The sequence below is a fragment of the Pristiophorus japonicus genome, chromosome X (genome assembly GCF_044704955.1).
Source record: "Pristiophorus japonicus isolate sPriJap1 chromosome X, sPriJap1.hap1, whole genome shotgun sequence".
In the NCBI taxonomy this organism is placed as follows: Eukaryota; Metazoa; Chordata; class Chondrichthyes; family Pristiophoridae; genus Pristiophorus; species Pristiophorus japonicus.
In genome coordinates this window covers 11,061,673-11,081,002 of record NC_092010.1, presented here as the reverse complement: position 1 = coordinate 11,081,002, position 19,330 = coordinate 11,061,673, and the positions used below count along the sequence as shown (strand labels likewise).

General features: G+C 53.9%; 1 protein-coding gene across 1 annotated transcript in view; it reads right to left on the bottom strand.

Moving 5' to 3' along the window:
• LOC139241031 (sterol O-acyltransferase 2-like) overlaps positions 1-16,830 on the bottom strand; it is a 47,593-nt gene extending 30,763 nt beyond the window's left edge. The window contains exons 1-3 of the mRNA XM_070869753.1: positions 16,765-16,830; positions 7,164-7,248; positions 3,012-3,057 (exon numbers count right to left, since the gene is read on the bottom strand). Coding sequence (XP_070725854.1) covers positions 3,012-3,057; positions 7,164-7,248; positions 16,765-16,828 — 195 coding nt within the window. The 5' untranslated portion in view covers positions 16,829-16,830. The remainder of the gene's footprint in view (positions 1-3,011; positions 3,058-7,163; positions 7,249-16,764) is intronic.
• Positions 16,831-19,330: the final 2,500 nt, after the last annotated feature.

Below are 19,330 nucleotides of genomic sequence, written 5' to 3'. Positions count from 1 at the left end.
GGACTCGGTGCGAGTTAGGACACGGGGCAGTGATCACAGGGGGTGATGGGTGAGCGGGACTGGGTGCGAGTTAGGAGACGGGGCAGTGTGCACATGGGGTGATGGGTGAGCGGGACTCGGTGCGAGTTAGGACACGGGGCAGTGAGCACAGGGGGTGAGGGGTGAGCGGGACTCGGTGCGAGTTAGGACACGGGCAGTGAGCACAGGGGGTGATGGGTGAGTGGGACTCGGTGCGAGTTAGGATATGGGGCAGTGAGCACATGGGGTGATGGGTGAGCGGGACTGGGTGCGAGTTAGGAGACGGGGCAGTGAGCACAGGGGTGATGGGTGAGCGAGACTCGGTGCGAGTTAGGACACAGGGCAGTGAGCAAAGGGGGTGATGGGTGAGCGGGACTGAATGCGAGTTAGGACACAGGGCAGTGTGCACAGGGGGTGATGGGTGAGCGGGACTGGGTGCGAGTTAGGACACGGGGCACAGGGGGTGATGGGCGAGCGGGACTTGGTGCGAGTTAGGACACGGTGCAGTGTGGACAGGGGGTGATTGATGAGCGGGACTCGGTGCGAGTTAGGACACGGGGTCAGCGAGCACAGGGGGTGATGGGTGAGCGGGACTGGGTGCGAGTTAGGACACGGGGCTGCGAGCACAGGGAGTGATGGGAGAGCGGGTCTGGGTGCGAGTTAGGAGACGGGGCAGTGAGCACAGGGGGTGATGGGTGAGCGGGACTTGGTGTGAGTTAGCACACAGGGCACAGGGGGTGATGGGTGAGCGGGACTGGGTGCGAGTTAGGACATGGGGCAGTGAGCACAGGGGGTGATGGGTGAGCAGGACTGGGTGCGAGTTAGGAGACGGGGCAGTGAGCACAGGGGGTGATGGGTGAGTGGGACTCGGTGCAAGTTAGGATATGGGGCAGTGAGCACATGGGGTGATGGGTGAGCGGGACTGGGTGCGAGTTAGGACACGGGGCAGCGAGCACAGGGGGTGATGGGTGAGCGGGACTCAGTGTGAGCTATGACACGGGGCAGAGGGGGTGATGGGTGAGCGGGACATGGTGCGAGTTAGGAAACGGGGTCAGCGAGCATAGGGGGTGATTGATAAGCGGGACTGGGTGCGAGTTAGGACACAGGGCAGTGTGCACAGGGGTGATGGGTGAGCGAGACTCGGTGCGAGTTAGGACACGGCAGTGAGCAAAGGGGGTGATGGGTGAGCGGGACTGGGTGCGAGTTAGGACACGGGGCACAAGGGGTGATGGGTGAGCGGGACTGGGTGCGAGTTAGGGCACGGGGCTGCGAGCACAGGGAGTGATGGAAGAGCGGGACTGGGTGCGAATTAGGACATGGGCAGTCAGCTCAGGGGGTGAGGGGTGAGTGGGACTCGGTGCGAGTTAGGATATGGGGCAGTGAGCACATGGGGTGATGGGTGAGTGGGACTCGGTGCGAGTTAGGACACGGGGCACAGGGGGTGATGGGTGAGTGGGACTTGGTTCGAGTTAGGACACGGGGCAGTGAGCACAGGGGTGATGGGTGAGTGGGACTCGGTGCGAGTTAGGACACGGGCCACAGGGGGTGATGGGTGAGCGGGACTCAGTGCGAGTTAGGACATGGGTCAGTGAGCATAGCGGGTGATGGGTGAGTGGGACTTGGTTCGAGTTAGGACACGGGGCAGTGCGCACAGGGCTGATGGGTGAGTGGGACTTGGTGCGAGTTAGGACACGGGGCAGTGAGCACAGGGGTGATGGGTGAGTGGGACTTGGTGCAAGTTAGGACACGGGGCACAGTGGGTGATGGGTGAGTGGGACTTGGTGCGAGTTTGGGCACGGGCTGCCGAGCTTTGGATCACCTCAGGCTCACGGAGGGTAGAACGTGGGAGGCCGGCCAGCAGAGTGTTAAAATACCCCTCCGAGGGGGAGTGGCTGTGCGGCAGTCTGCCTCTTACTCTTCACTCGTACTGATTCTCCTTCCACCCATTGCTTCATTTAATGCAATCTTCACAGCCCTTTCTTCTTGCTCTGCTCAGTGCTTACACATTAGTTGAGCTCCGGTTCTCATTCCATTTGTTAAGCCCATCCCAACTGGAAGCCTATGGCCTGGGGTTCGGGCCATGGAGCAGGAGGGCACAGGCTCAATCCCTCTGACTCTTTAGATCAGAGCGATGCCATGTCAGGAGTTTGGCAAATCAGTGGGTGAGTGAAGAACAAACAGGGATCTCCTGTCAAGAAGTACCTCATGATTCCTTGTGACTGGCCAAAGACCATTAGAGCACCGTGCCTGTCACAGCCTACCCTCAAATCAAGGAGGCTGTTCACCAATCATCCTGAACTCATTCAATCGCCCTGCGATCAATCGATCCATCACCCTGCACTCAATCAATTCGCCTTCGATCAATCACTCTGCACTCAATCCATCAACCTGCACTCAATCCATCACTCTTGAATCGACTCAACAGTTTATCCGTCCATTTAAAAGTGACATTTTTCCCCCGTCCCCCACCACCGAAAATAATGTTGGCTGTCAGGACCCCATGGGTGTCCCTTCTGCCCACATATGATTTAACAATGATGGATTGCCCTCACTTGGCTGAAACTATAACCACCCCTGTCCAGATATCAGTCGCCTCATCAGGTGCCCAATGTCACTCTGGGGAAATGGCTGGGAGTGGTGGGGGCGAGCGGAACCAGTGCAGCACAGTCAATCTCCGCTCCCTCCATGCTCAAACACACAAATGAAGTTTCCTCCAGAGCTAGGCCAGGAAGCCAGTATAATCGCTGGAGGTCCCTGTTGAGCTCACTGACTCCTATGACCACCTGTCAGCGTTTCATCCTCTTCCTCGGAGAACATGAGACATTTAGATTAAAAAATGTGATAGCGTTAGACACCACGACACAAGCACACACACTACAAGATGGCTCCCAACAGAACTGTGATCACATGACCTTGCCACATGAGCTTTTATTGTTGTTACATCAGTAGGCCACTAGGTGGAGCTCTATCAAAAAATGGAAAGTCATTCTCACCTGAGCAAAATTCTGGGCCACGTACTTCCATCTGATCTTTGGGGTTCTGTAATTAAACAGACACATGATGAGATTTAAAATAATGTCTCCCATTTCTACTTTCACGACCACAGGATGTCCCAAAGCACTTTCCAGCCAATGAAATGTAGTCACTGTTGTAGTGTGGGAAACGCGGCAGCCAATTTGTGCACAGCAAGATTCCACAAACAGCACTGTGATAATGACCAGACAATCTGTTTTAGGTGTTGGTTGAGGGATAAATATTGGCCGGGACACCGGGGAGAAAGTCCTCTGCTCTTCCAATAGTGCCGTGGGAGGGCAGGCGGGGCCTGGGTTTAACGTCTCCGGCAAAGCAGCACTCCCTCAGCACTGCACCACAGTGTCAGTCTCGACTTTGTGCTCCAGTCCCTGGAGTGGGACCGGAACCCACAAGTTTCTGACTCAGAGGTGAGAGTGCTGCCCACTGAGCCACAGCTGTAAGCACAGAGTCCTTACCCAATCCTTGTAGAGTGACTTTAACTCAGTAACATCTAAAGTACTGAATATCTCCACATACTTCCTGGGTAAGTGGTGTGGGACTGAGCGACGCACAGCAGCAAAGCCCCAGGTTCCATCTCTGCTCTGTGCTGAGTGCACTAACTGTATTTTATAGTCTCTTGAACACTCTTAGTTCAACTTAACTCTATTTATTTCAGAGATCTCAGACAGCCATGTGGAGCTTAAGATGGAGTTCCTTCACAGACCCTCTCTTTCAATACAGCTCCCTATACCTCCCAGCTAGAGGGCGTTATACAATATATTGATACCTCCCAGCTAGATGGCGTTATACAGTGTATCGATACCTCCTAGCTAGAGGGCGCTCATCATCATAGGCAGCTCCTCGGAATTGAGGTAGACTTGCTTCCACTCTTAGCATGAGTTCTTAGGTGGCTGAACAGTCCAATACGAGAGCCACAGTCCCTGTCACAGGTGGAACAGATAGTCGTTGAGGGAAGGGAGGGTGGGACTGGTTTGCCACACGCTCCTTCCGCTGCCTGCGCTTGTTTTCTGCATGCTCTCGGCGATGAGACTCGAGGTGCTCAGCGACCTCCCAGATGCACTTCCTCCACTTAGAGTGGTCTTTGGCCAGGGACTCCCAGGTGTCGGTGAGAATGTTGCACTTTATCAGGGAGGCTTTGAGGGTGTCCTTGTAACGTTTCCTCTGCCCACCTTTGGCTCGTTTGCCGTGAAGGAGTTCCGAGTAGAGCGCTTGCTTTGGGAGTCTCATGTCTGGCATGCGGACAATGTGGCCTGTCCAGCAGAGCTGATCAAGTGTGGTCAGTGCTTCAATGCTGGGGATGTTGGCTGGTCGAGGACGCTAATGTTGGTGCGTCTGTCCTCCCAGGGGATTTGTAGGATCTTGTGGAGCCATCGTTGGTGATATTTCTCCAGCGACTTGAGGTGTCTACTGTACATGGTCCATGTTTCTGAGCCATACAGGAGGGCGGGTATTACTACAGCCTTGTAGACCATGAGCTTGGTGGTAGATTTGAGGGCCCAGTCTTAGAAACATAGAAACATAGAAAATAGGAGCAGGAGCAGGCCATTCGGCCCTTCGAGCCTGCACCACCATTCAATAAGATCATGGCTGATCATGCAACTTCCGTACCCCATTCCTGCTTTCTCTCCATACCCCCTTGATCCCTTTAGCCGTAAGGACCATATCTAACTCCCTTTTGAATATATCCAACGAACTGGCATCAAGTACTTCCTGTGGTAGAGAATTCCACAGGTTCACCACTCTCTGGGTGAAGAAGTTTCTCCTCATCTTGGTCCTAAATGGCTTACCCCTTATCCTTAGACTGTGACCCCTGGTTCTGGACTTCCCCAACATTGGGAACATTCTTCCTGCATCCAACCTGTCCAAACCCGTCAGAATTTTATATGCTTCTATGAGATCCCCTCTCATTCTTCTAAATTTCAGTGAATATAAGCTTAGTCGATCCAGTCTTTCTTCATATGTCAGTCCTGCCATCCCGGGAATCAGTGCACTCCCTCAATAGCAAGAGTGTCCTTCCTCAGATTAGGAGAACAAAACTGCACACAATATTCAAGGTGTGGCCTCACCAAGGTCTTCAAACACTCTTTTCCTCAGGCGGCCGAAGGCTGCACTGGCTCACTGGAGGCGGTGTTGGATCTCGTCATCAATGCCTGCTCTTGTTGATAAGAGGCTCCCGAGATATGGGAAGTGGTCCACGGTGTCCAGGGCCGCGCCGTGGATCTTGATGACTGGAGGGCAGTGCTGTGCAGTGAGGACAGGCTGGTGGAGGACCTTTGTCTTACTAATGTTTAGTGTCAGGCCCACGCTTTCGTACGCCTCAGTAAATACAGCAACTATGTCCTGGAGTTCAGCCACTGCGTGTGCGCAGACGCAGGCGTTGTCCGCGTACTGTAGCTCGATGACAGACGTTGGGGTGATCTTGGACCTGGCCTGGAGACGGCAAAGGTTGAACAGGTTTCCACTGGTTCTGTAGTTTAGTTCCACTCCGGCGGGGAGCTTGTCGACTGTGAGGTGGAGCATGGCAGCGAGGAAGATTGAGAACAGGGTTGATACCTCCGAGCAAGAGGGTGCTATACAGTATATCGATACCTCCTAGCTAGAGGGCACTATACAGTATATTGATACCTCCTAGCTCGAGGGCGCCATACAGTATATCGATACCTCCGAGCTAGAGGGCGCTCTACATATATCGATACCTCCTAGCTGGAGGGCACTATACAGTATATCGATACCTCCTAGCTGGAGGGCACTATACAGTATATCGATACCTCCTAGCTAGAGGGCACTATACAGTATATTGATACCTCCTAGCTCGAGGGCACTATACAGTATATCGATACCTCCGAGCTAGAGGGCGCTCTACATATATCGATACCTCCTAGCTGGAGGGCACTATACAGTATATCGATACCTCCTAGCTAGAGGGCGCTATACATTATGTCGATACCTCCTAGCTAGAGGGCACTATACATTATGTCGATACCTCCAAGCAAGTGGGCGCTATACAGTATATCGATACCTCCGAGCTAGAGGGTGCTATACATTATCTCGTTACACTGACCTTTCAATGGGGCTGACACTAGGACCAGGACAATTGGCCTGAGTTTCCCCCCTGGGTTAGAGAGGAACAGATTAGTCTGGGGTCCTGCTCGAAAGTACATGCAGGTGTGTACTTGTCCAATCAGGACAGGATCAGACTTGGCTATGATGCAGTGTGCAGTCGAATATCCTGCTGGTGCTACATTGCTGACAATCATATGCTACATCCTGAGATTGTGAATGGATAATAACCAATGGCGACGTAAGCTTATTCTACAGGACACGACACAGGAGAGGGAGCTGGAATACTGGTGGATAAAGGCCTGAAGCCATCAGCACAGAGTGTGGCAGCGGTAGACAGAGCAAAGAGGGCCTTGGGCTGCATAACCAGGGGGAGAGAGCAGAAATCTCAGCCAGTGATTGATTCTGTACAGGGCACTGGTCCAGTCCCACCTGGAGTACTGGGTACAGTTCTGGGCTCTGTATCAGGAGAAAGACACCAAGGCATTGGAGAGGCTGCAGCAAAGGGCAACTAAACAGAGAGCTGGGATTAAGGCCCCTAGGCTTTGGGGAGAGGCTGCAGAAACTGGGAATGCTCACACGGGAAGAGAGAGGCTCAGGAGAATTCAAGATCATAAAGGACATGGACAAGATAACCGTCAATATGTTTAACACAGTCACAGATTGTACGAGAGGCATAGCCTCAAGCCTAGAAGATGGAGGGTGAAAGGACAGTTTAGAGTTAACTTCTTTACACAGGTAGGTGAAGGCATGGAACAGGCTGCCCAGCGAGGCAGTGGGGCTGATTGTATCAGCACATTCAGCAGAGAGTTGGCTAAGTACCTGGAGGAACATTTGATCGAGGGGGTATGAGAGGGCTGGACCACAGTGGGCTGTTCCGGGCCCACACATTCCTGTGATTGGCTCACAATTGAAGGATGACCATCGGGGAGTGGATCCCTTGTCCCAACAGGAGAGGAGGGAAGAAATCCAGGGGATCCAGGAAGAGAAGCAGAGTCCCCTTCAAGGAGAAGGACCCTGTAACCGAGCGAGAGGTTAGTGACACGGCCTACCTGGGATAAGAGTCCCGATAGATCAGAGTGGGGCAGAACAGGAAGTAGAGGTAACTGGAGAACTCTGGCATCGGAGGCACTTCACCTAACAAACCAAAGAAGAAAAATTAAATCAAGTTACAAACCACCATTTCATGCAGTTTTGTTTGATAGTTTGCTCTTAATCCATTACTCAATCCATCACTCTGCACTCAATCCAGCATCCTGCAATCAATCCATTGCATAACAACATAAGAAATAGGAGCAGGAGTAGGCCATAGGGCCCCTCGAGCCTGCTCCGCCATTTAATACGATCATGGCTGATCTGATCATGGACTCAGCTCCACTTCCCCGCCTGCTCCCCATAACCCCTTAATCCCTTATCGTTCAAGAAACTGTCGATCTCTGTCTTAAATATATTCAATGCCCCAGTTTCCACAGCTCTCTGAGCCAGCAAATTCCACAGATTTACAATCCTCTGAGAGAAGAAATTTCTCCCCATCTCAGTTTACTCTGCACCCAATCCATCACCAGGGTATGATGGGGATCGGGGTCAGAGGTGAGGAATGGACACTGGGTGAGGATCGGGGTCAGAGGTGAGGAATGGACACTGGGTGGGGATCGGGGTCAGAGGTGAGGAATGGACACTGGGTGGGGATCGGGGTCAGAGGTGAGGAAAGGACATTGGGTGGGGATCGGGGTCAGAGGTGAGGAATGGACACTTGGTGGGGATTGGGGTCAGAGGTGAGGAATGGACACTGGGTGGGGATCGGGGTCAGAGGTGAGGAATGGACACTGGGTGGGGATCGGGGTCAGAGGTGAGGAATGGAGATTGGGTGGGGATCGGGGTCAGAGGTGAGGAATGGACACTTGGTGGGGATTGGGGTCAGAGGTGAGGAATGGACACTGGGTGGGGTTCGGGGTCAGAGGTGAGGAATGGACACTTGGTGGGGATCAGGGTCAGAGGTGAGGAATGGACACTGGGTGGGGTTCGGGGTCAGAGCTGAGGAATGGGCATTGGGTGAGGATCGGGGTCAGAGGTGAGGAATGGACACTTGGTGGGGTTCGGGGTCAGAGGTGAGGAATGGACACTTGGTGGGGATCGGGGTCAGAGGTGAGGAATGGACACTGGGTGGGGTTCGGGGTCAGAGCTGAGGAATGGACATTGGGTGAGGATCGGGGTCAGAGGTAAGGAATGGACACTTGGTGAGGATCGGGGTCAGAGGTGAGGAATGGACACTGGGTGAGGATCGGGGTCAGAGGTGATGTTTCCCCATTACTGGCTAGATTGACACATGGGTGAGGTACCAAAGGTTAAATAACACCAGGAGGGAGTAACCTGTCGGCAAGTGGAAGCTAAAAGAAGTGTTTTTATACAACACACTGAAAAATAAGTCGACTAAACAGGAGTCGGAGGATGAAGAGAAACAACCTGAGATTACTGATGTAATACCTTGTCATGCCACCGAGGGGCGGTATATTCCTTTCCAACAAAGCCTGGCGATTGGTCAACAATTCTCAACATTTGACAGTAACCAGAGTGGAGAGCAGACAGTCTAACTGTTGGCAGGGGGTAGTTACTGCCTCACCCAAGCACTCGATTGGTTGGAGTGGTTATTGCTGCTGGACTGTTGAACTGAATGAATTCATGTTATGGGGCTGGATTTTCCGGTGCTGTCCACCTCTGTTTTTTGCCCCGGAGGGACGGTAATGGCGGCGGTGAGCTCCTCTGGGCGTGCGGCCAGCCCCCAGCGCCCCGCTGTGACATTCGGTGCAGGATTTGCGGGGGCGCAGAGCAGTACCGCCCGGGAGAGGCGAGCCGGTGTGTAACGCCCCTGGGCGCGAATTTTGGCTCCTGCCCGACCCGTAGCGCCCCCTAGTGGGACCGCCTGTGAGAGCGGGCGGCCTGAGCTGTCGCGGCTGTAGTGAGGGAAGTAATGCCCGGCTTGGGTAAGTGGGATTGGTTTTATTTTATTTATTTTGTGATTTATGGTGGCGTGGGCTGTGTATTGGGAATGTTTCTGGGGGGTATTTTACAGGGTTTTATTTCTCCGCCGGGCCTAGCGCCCTGAGAGAGGTGTGTAACGTCTCCCCTAGTGTTCCACCCCACACTCAGGGCCCAGCTGGGGAATGTTACTGACTGAGGCGCAAACTTAACCGCCCCGCCGCCATTACCCCCATTACCCACCCCCCCACCATCCCCCCCCACCTCCCCACCATCCCCACCCCCCCCCACCATTCCCCCACGACCCCCACCATTCCTCCCCCCAACCCCCCTCCTCCCACACCCCCCCCACCATTCCACCCCCACCCCCCCACCATTCCCCCACCCCCCCCACCATTCCTCCCCCCACCCCCACCACCATTCCACCCCCAACCCCCCCACCATTCCCCCACCCCCCCACCATTCCACCCCCAACCCCCCCACCATTCTCCCACCCCCCCACCATTCCCCCACCCCCCCACCATTCCACCCCCAACCCCCCCCACCATTCCCCCACCCCCCCACCATTCCACCCCCAACCCCCCCACCATTCCCCCACCATCCCCCCCCACCTCCCCACCATTCCCCACCCCCCCCACCATCCCCCCCCCACCTCCCCACCATTCCCCTACCACCCCCACCATTCCTCCCCCACCCCCCCCACCATTCCCCCCCCACCCCCCCACCATTCCCCCCACCCCCCCCACCATTCCTCCCCCCACCCCCACCATTCCTCCCCCACCCCCCCCACCATTCCCCCCACCCCCCCACCATTCCTCCCCCCACCCCCACCATTCCTCCCCCACCCCCCCCACCATTCCCCCACCCCCCCCACCATCCCCCCCCACCCCCCCCACCATTCCTCCCCCCACCCCCACCATTCCTCCCCCACCCCCCCCACATTCCCCCACCCCCCCCTCCATCCCCCACCACCTCCCCACCCACCTCCCCACCATTCCCCCTTACCACCCCCACCATTCCTCCCCCACCCCCCCTCCTCCCCCACCCCCCCACCATTCCCCCCCCACCCCCCCACCATTCCCCCCACCCCCCCCACCATTCCTCCCCCCACCCCCACCATTCCTCCCCCACCCCCCCCACCATTCCCCCACCCCCCCCACCATTCCTCCCCCCACCCCCACCATTCCTCCCCCACCCCCCCCCCACCATTCCCCCACCCCCCCCACCATTCCTCCCCCCACCCCCCCCCACCATTCCCCCACCCCCCCCACCATTCCTCCCCCCACCCCCCCCCACCATTCCCCCACCCCCCCCACCATTCCTCCCCCACCCCCACCATTCCTCCCCCACCCCCCCCACCATTCCCCCACCCCCCCCACCATTCCTCCCCCCACCCCCCCCACCATTCCTCCCCCACCCCCCCTCCTCCCCACCCCCCCACCATTCCCCCCCCACCCCCCCACCATTCCCCCCACCCCCCCCCACCATTCCTCCCCCACCCCCACCATTCCTCCCCCACCCCCCCCACCATTCCCCCACCCCCCCCACCATTCCTCCCCCCACCCCCACCATTCCTCCCCACCCCCCCCCACCATTCCCCCCACCCCCCCCACCATTCCTCCCCCCACCCCCCCCCCACCATTCCCCCACCCCCCCCACCATTCCTCCCCCCACCCCCCCCACCATTCCCCCCACCCCCCCCACCATTCCTCCCCCCACCCCCACCATTCCTCCCCCCACCCCCCCACCATTCCCCCACCCCCCCCACCATTCCTCCCCCCACCCCCCACCATTCCTCCCCCCACCCCCACCATTCCTCCCCCACCCCCCCCCACCATTCCTCCCCCACCCCCACCACCATTCCCCCACCCCCCCCACCATTCCTCCCCCCCACCCCCACCATTCCTCCCCCACCACCCCCCCACCATTCCCCCACCCCCCCCACCATTCCTCCCCCCACCCCCCACACCATTCCCCCCACCCCCCCCCCACCATTACTCTCCGTGCCCCCCGCCCTGGAATCAGTAAAGCCAAAATCCAGCCCACTGAGTTGAGGCTGCAGGTGTTGGGAGTGAAGCAGAACAGGTATTCAATGCAAGTGAGATGGAAGTTCATCTATCAGAGGTTTACTGGGGAGGTCACAGCGCAGAAACTAATGCCAGACTTTAACAACATCATTATCCCTGCACAAAACCGTTACATACTAATCCCTTCCTGGCAGGATACAGGAACTCGACGCAACTATGGGGAAACATCACATTCCGTATAAATTCAATTATTTACAAACAAACAGAATCTGCACACACAACAGAAACAAACTGTTATATATGTAAACTTGGATTTACTCTGTACAGCCACCAGAGGGCTCATCCCCTGGAGTCCCAAGGGGTCCCATAATCCCTTGGGAGCACAGGTATTTAAGGAGGCCTCACAGGTTGGAGAGGCACTCTGGAGACCTGCAATAAATGACTACGGTCACACTTTATTTTGAGCTCACTGTGTTCAGTCTGACTCTTTCTCCATACATAACAACTGGCGACGAGATACAGATAGCGAACCCAAAGATGCAGAGAACAGAGGGCATCCTGGAGAAATTCTCGGAGGGAGATGATTGGGAAACTTTTGTGGAGTGACTCGATCAATACTTCATGGCCAACGAGCTAGATGGGGAAGAGAACGCTGCCAAACGAAGGGCGATCCTCCTCACCGTCTGTGGGGCACCAACGTATGGCCTCATGAAGAATCTGCTCACTCCAGCGAAACCCACGGAGAAATCGTACGACGATTTGTGCACACTGGTTCGAGAACATTTGAACCCGAAGGAAAGCGTTCTGATGGCGAGGTACTGGTTCTACACCTACAAAAGGTCTGAAGGCCAGGAAGTGGCGAGTTATGTTGCCGAGTTATATACCTACCCAGGCATCGTAATGATGAAAGCGATAGCCAGATCCCACGTGTGGTGGCCCGGTATCGATGCAGACTTAGAGTCCTGTGTTCACGGATGTAATATATGCTCACAGTTACGCAATGTACCCAGGGAGGCGCCACTAAGTTTATGGTCTTGGCCCTCCAAACCGTGGTCTAGGGTACACGTCGACTATGCAGGCCCGTTCTTGGGTAAAATGTTCCTTGTGGTTGTAGAAGCGTACTCCAAATAGATTGAATGTGAGATAATGTCGACTAGCACGTCCGCTGCCACTACTGAAAGCCTGCAGGCCATGTTTGCCACACACGGCTTACCCGATGTCCTGGTGAGCGATAACGGGCCATGTTTTACCAGTGCTGAGTTCAAAGAATTCATGACCCATAATGGGATCAAACATGTCACATCTGCCCCGTTTAAACCAGCATCCAATGGTCAGGCAGAGAGAGCAGTGCAAACTATCAAGCAAGGCTTGAAGAGGGTAACTGAAGGCTCACTGCAGACTCGCCTATCCCGAGTCCTGCTTAGCGACCGCACGAGACCCCACTCACTCACTGGGATCCCACCTGCTGAACTGCTCATGAAAAGAGCACTTAAGACAAGGCTCTCGTTAGTTCACCCTGATCTACATGAACAGGTAGAGAGCAGGCGGCTTCAACAAAGTACATACCATGATCGCGTAAATGTGTCACGTGAGATTGAAATCAATGATCCTGTATTTGTTTTAAATTATGGACAAGGTCCCAAGTGGCTTCCCGGCACTGTCGTGGCCAAAGAGGGGAGCAGGGTGTTTCGGGTCAAACTTTCAAATGGACTCATTCACCGGAAACACTTGGACCAAATCAAACTCAGATTCACGGACTATCCTGAGCAACCCACCTTGGACCCTACCTTTTTTGATCTCCCAACATACACACCAGTGGCAACCGGCACCATGGTTGACCATGAAGCAGAACCCATCATCCACAGCAGCCCAGCAGGGCCCAACACACCAGGCAGCCCAGCAAGGCCAGCTGCACAGCAGCCCAGCGAGGGCCCAACAAATGATTCAACAACACCAGCTTTCACACCGAGACGATCAACCAGGGCAAGAAGGGCCCCAGATCGACTCACATTGTAAATAGTTACACTAGTGACTTTGGGGGTGGGAGCGTTATATATGTATACTTGCATTTACTCTGTACAGCCACCAGAGGGCTCATCCCCTGGAGTCCCAAGGGATCCCATAATCCCTTGCGAGCACAGGTATTTAAGGAGGCCTCACAGGTTGGAGAGGCACTCTGGAGAGCTGCAATAAAAGACTAAGGTCACACTTTACTTTGAGCTCACAGTGTTCAGTCTGACTCTTTCTCCATACATAACACAAACCAATCAACCTGACACTGTTGTAAACTAAGATAAATATTCCCAGGTCGGCTAGAGGTGATCCAAACCTCGACGGCCCGTGTCCTAGCTCTCACCAAGTCCCGCTCACCCATCACCCCCTGTACTCACTGCCCCGTGTCCTAACTCGCACCAAGTCCCGCTCACCCATCACCTCCTGTGCTCACTGTCCCGTGTCCTAACTCGCACCGAGTCCTGCTCACCCATCACCCCCTGTGCACATTGCCCCATGTCCTAACTCGCACCAAGTCCCGCTCACCCATCACCCCCTGTGCACACTGTCCCGTGTCCTAACTCGCACCAAGTCCCGCTCACCCATCACCCCCTGTGCACATTGCCCCATGTCCTAACTCGCACCAAGTCCCGCTCACCCATCACCCCCTGTGCTCACTGCCCCGTGTCCTAACTCGCACCAAGTCCCGCTCACCCATCACCCCCTGTGCTCACTGCCCCGTGTCCTAATTCGCACCAAGTCCCGCTCACCCATCACCTCCTGTGCTCACTGTCCCGTGTCCTAACTCGCACCAAGTCCCGCTCACCCATCACCCCCTGTGCACACTGCCCCATGTCCTAACTCGCACCAAGTCCCGCTCACCCATCACCCTCTGTGCTCACTACCCCGTGACCTAACTCGCACCGAGTCCCGCTCACCCATCACCCCCTGTGCCCCGTGTCCTAACTCGCACCAAGTCCCACTCATCCATCACCCCCTGTGCCCCGTGTCCTAACTCGCACCAAGTCCCACTCATCCATCACCCCCTGTGCCCCGTGTCCTAAGTCGCACCGAGTCCCGCTCACCCATCACCCTCTGTGCTCACTGCTCCATGTCCTAACTCGCACCAAGTCCCACTCATCCATCACCCATTGTGCCCTGTGTCCTAACTCGCACCAAGACCCGTTCACCCATCACCCCCGTACTGCCCCATGTCCTAAGTCGCACCAAGTCCCACTCACTCATCGGTCCCTGTGCTCACTGCCCCGTGTCCTAACTTGCACCCAGTCCCGCTCACCCATCACCCCCTGTGCTCACTGCTCCGTGTCCTACCTCACACCGAGTCCCGCTCACCCATCACCCCCTGTGCTCGCTGCCCCGTGTCCTAACTCGCACCAAGTCCCACTCACCCATCGGTCCCTGTGCTCACTGTCCCGTGTCCTAACTCGCACCCAGTCCCGCTCACCCATCACCCCCTGTGCTCACTGCTCCGTGTCCTAACTCACATCGAGTCCCGCTCACCCATCACCCCCTGTGCTCACTGCCCGTGTCCTACCTCACACCGAGTCCCGCTCACCCATCACCCCCTGTGCTCGCTGCCCCGTGTCCTAACTCGCACCAAGTCCCACTCACCCATCGGTCCCTGTGCTCACTGTCCCGTGTCCTAACTCGCACCCAGTCCCGCTCACCCATCACCCCCTGTGCTCACTGCCCCGTGTCCTAACTCACATCGAGTCCCGCTCACCCATCACCCCCTGTGCTCACTGCCCGTGTCCTAACTCACACCCAGTCCCAATCACCCATCACCCCCTGTGCTCGCTGCCCCGTGTCCTAACTCGCACCAAGTCCCACTCACCCATCACCCCCTGTGCTCACTGCCCCGTGTCCTAACTCACATCCAGTCCCACTCACCCATCACATCCTGTGCCCTGTGTTCTAACTCACACCAAGTCCCACCCACCCATCACCCCTGTGCTGCCCCGTTTCCTAACCCGCACCGTGTCCCACTCACCCATCACCCCCTGTGCTCACTGCTCCGTGTCCTAACTCGCACCGAGTTCCGCTCAACAATCACCCTCTGTGCACAATGACCTCCATTCGCTCCCGGTTAAGTAAGGCCTCGATTTCAAAATTCTCATCCTTGTTTTCAAATCCCTTCATGGCCTCGCCCCTCCCTATCTCTGTAATCTCCTCGAGCCCCACAACCCTCGCGATATCTGCGCTCCTCTAATTCTGCCCTCCTGAGCATCTCTGATTATAACCGCTCCACCATTGGTGGCCGTGCCTTCTGTTGCCTGGGCCCCAAGCTCAGATTAGGAGACCAAAACTGAACACAATATTCCAGGTGAGGCCTCACCAAGACCCTGTACAACTGCAGTAAGACCTCCCTGCTCCTATACTCAAATCCCCTAGCTATGAAGGCCAATATACCATTTGCCTTCTTCACCACCTGCTGTACTGCATGCCAACTTTCAATGACTGATGTACCATGACACCCAGGTCTCGTTGCACCTCCCCTTTTCCTAATCTGCCGCCATTCAGATAATATTCTGCCTTCGTGTTTTTGCCACTAAAGTGGATAACCTCAAATTTATCCACATTATACTGCATCTGCCATGCATTTTCCCATTCACCCAACCTGTCCAAGTCACCCTGCAGCCTCTTAGCATCCTCCTCGCAGCTCACACTGCCAACCAGCTTAGTGTCATCTGCAAACTTGGAGATATTACACTCAAGATACGACAGAGTAAAGCTCCCTCTACACTGTCCCATCAAACACTCCTAGGGCAGGTAAAGTACGGGTTAGATACAGAGTAAAGCTCCCTCTACAATGTCCTATCAACCACTCCCAGGGCAGGTACAGCACGGTGTTAGATACAGAGTAAAGCTCCCTCGACACTGTCCCATCAAACACTCCCAGAGCAATAAAGCACAAATTAAATACAGAGTAAAGCTCCCTCTGCACTGTCCCATCAAACACCCAGGGCAGGTACAGCAGGGCTAGATACAGAGTAAAGCTCCCTCTACATTGTCCCATCAAACAATCCCAGGGCAGATACAGCACTGCTTAGATATACAGTAAAACTCCCTCTACACTGTCCCATCAAACACTCCCAGGGCAGGTACACCATGGGTTAGATGCAGAGTAAAGCTCCCTCTGCACTGTCCCATCAAACATTCCCAGGGCAGGTACAGCATGGGTTAGATACAGAGTAAAGCTCCCTCTACACCGTCCCATCAAACACTCCCAGGGCAGGTACAGCACAGGGTTAGATACAGAGTAAAGCTCACTCTACACTGACCCATCAAACACTCCCAGGGCAGGTACAGCACAGGGTTAGATACAGAGTAAAGCTCACTCTACACTGACCCATCAAACACTCCCAGGGCAGGTACAGCACAGGGTTAGATACAGAGTAAAGCTCACTCTACACTGACCCATCAAACACTCCCAGGGCAGGTACAGCACGGGTTACATACACTGTTGCAACTTCATGGTGAGACTCAGATGTGTTTTGCAGCAGTGGGACCTGCTTTCTCCGAGGACCCTGTTTGCTCACAGCCCACAGACATTCCCCCGATCAGCCTGAGCTGGATTTCAGCCCAGGTCCCAGTCTCAGCATTCGCTGGTTTGGATCTCTGTTGGTTGGATCCTTACCTTCCTTCGGTTTTGTGTTCAACACTTTTGGAACATTTTCTCGGATGAAAGAGTGACTCTTCATCATCAAACGAACCTATTGAAAAAGAAATGCAATGAACCTTTCCACCATCACTGAAGCAGTGAACTAAGCCAAACCGTAAATGGGTAAAATGACAGAGGATCGGTGGGAGATGATCAAAAATAATTTAACACGGTACAGAACCTGTTTATACCTCTGAGGGGCGAGAGCTCGACTTACCAAAAATACAGCCCTGGACAACTAGAGAGGCAAGGGACAGCATCATACTCAAGGAAAGGGCATGGAAAAATAGCACCGACGCTGGCGAATGGGCGAGATACAAAGAGCAACAAAGTGTGGCATAACAGATCGTCAGAGCAAAAGAAGGGAGTGTGTAAAGAAACGTGCAAGGGGTATCAAAATCAACACCAAGAATGTTTCCAGTGATAGTGGGAAAAGAGGGTCGTCACTGAAAGCGGTGATATTGTCAATGATGAGGAAATGGTGGACATGTTGAATAATTACTTTGCATCAGTATTTACAGTAGAGGAGAAGCATAGCATGCCAGAAATCCCAAGGAAATTAATATTAAACCAGGGACAGGGACTATGTATTTTCTTCATATGGACTTCCAGAAGGCATTTGATAAAGTCCCAGGGAATTGAGGGGAAATGATTGGTCTGGCTAGGAAATAGTCTGAGCAACAGGGAGCAGGGATCTGTGTGTGTTAGTGTGTGTGTTAGTGTGTGTGTGTGTGTGTGTGTGTGTGTGTATGTGTGTGTGTGTGTGTGAGTGTGTTTGTTAGTGTGTGTGTGTGTGTGTGTTAGTGTGTGTGTGTGTGTTAGTGTGTGTGTGTGTTAGTGTGTTTGTTAGTGTGTGTGTGTGTGTGTGTGTGTATGTGTGTGTGTGTGTGAGTGTGTTTGTTAGTGTGTGTGTGTGTGTGTGTTAGTGTGTGTGTGTGTGTGTTAGTGTGTTTGTGTGTTAGTGTGTTTGTTAGTGTGTGTGTGTGTGTGTGTATGTGTGTGTGTATGTGTCTGTGAGTGTGTGTGTGTGTATGTGTCTGTGAGTGTGTGTGTGTGTATGTGAGTGCGTCTGTGTCTGTGAGTGTGTGTGTGTATGTGTGTTAGTGTGTGTGTGTGTGTGTGTGTGTGAGTGTGTTTGTTAGTGTGTGTGTGTGTGTGTGTGTGTATGTGTGTGTGTGTGTGAGTGTGTTTGTTAGTGTGTGTGTGTGTGTTAGTGTGTGTGTGTGTGTGTTAGTGTGTTTATTAGTGTGTGTGTGTGTGTGTGTGTATGTGTGTTTGTTAGTGTGTGTGTGTGTGTGTTAGTGTGTGTGTATGTGTGTTAGTGTGTTTGTTAGTGTGTGTGTGTGTGTGTGTGTGTATGTGTGTGTGTGTGTGTGAGTGTGTTTGTTAGTGTGTGTGTGTGTGTGTGTGTATGTGTGTTTGTTAGTGTGTGTGTGTGTGTGTTAGTGTGTGTGTGTGTTAGTGTGTTTGTTAGTGTGTGTGTGTGTGTTAGTGTGTGTGTGTGTGTGTTAGTGTGTGTGTGTGTGTGTGTGTGTTAGTGTGTTTGTTAGTGTGTTTGTTAGTGTGTGTGTGTTAGTGTGTGTGTGTGTGTGTGTGTGTGTTAGTGTGTGCGTGTGTGTGTGTGTGTGTGTTAGTGTGTGTGTGTGTGTGTGTTAGTGTGTTTGTTAGTGTGTGTGTGTGTGTTAGTGTGTGTGTGTGTGTGTTAGTGTGTGTTAGTGTGTGTGTGTGTGTGTGTGTTAGTGTGTGTGTGTGTGTGTGTGTTAGTGTGTGTGTATGTGTGTTAGTGTGTGTGTTAGTGTGTGTGTGTGTTAGTGTGTGTGTGTGTGTGTTAGTGTGTGTGTATGTGTGTTAGTGTGTTTGTTAGTGTGTGTGTGTGTGTGTTAGTGTGTGTGTGTGTGTGTGTGTGTGTTAGTGTGTGTGTGTGTGTGTTAGTGTATTTCTTAGTGTGTGTGTGTGTGTGTTAGTGAGTGTGTGTGTGTGTGTGTGTGTTAGTGTGTGTGTGTGGGTGTGTGTGTGTTAGTGTGTGTGTGTGTGTTAGTGTGTTTGTTAGTGTGTGTGTGTGTGTGTGTGTGTGTGTGTTAGTGTGTGTGAGTGTGTGTGTGTGTGTTAGTGTGTGTGTATGTGTGTTAGTGTGTTTGTTAGTGTGTGTGTGTGTGTGTTAGTGAGTGTGTGTGTGTGTGTGTGTGTGTTAGTGTGTGTGTGTGTGTGTGTGTGTGTTAGTGTGTGTGTGTGTGTTAGTGTGTTTGTTAGTGTGTGTGTGTGTGTGTGTTAGTGTGTGTGTATGTGTGTTAGTGTGTTTGTTAGTGTGTGTGTGTGTGTGTTAGTGAGTGTGTGTGTGTGTGTGTGTGTTAGTGTGTGTGTGTGTTAGTGTGTTTGTTAGTGTGTGTGTGTGTGTGTGTGTGTGTTAGTGTGTGTGAGTGTGTTTGTTAGTGTGTGTGTGTGTGTGTGTTAGTGTGTGTGTGTGTTAGTGTGTGTGTGTGTTAGTGTGTTTGTTAGTGTGTGTGTGTGTGTGTGTGTATGTGTCTGTGAGTATGTGTGTGTG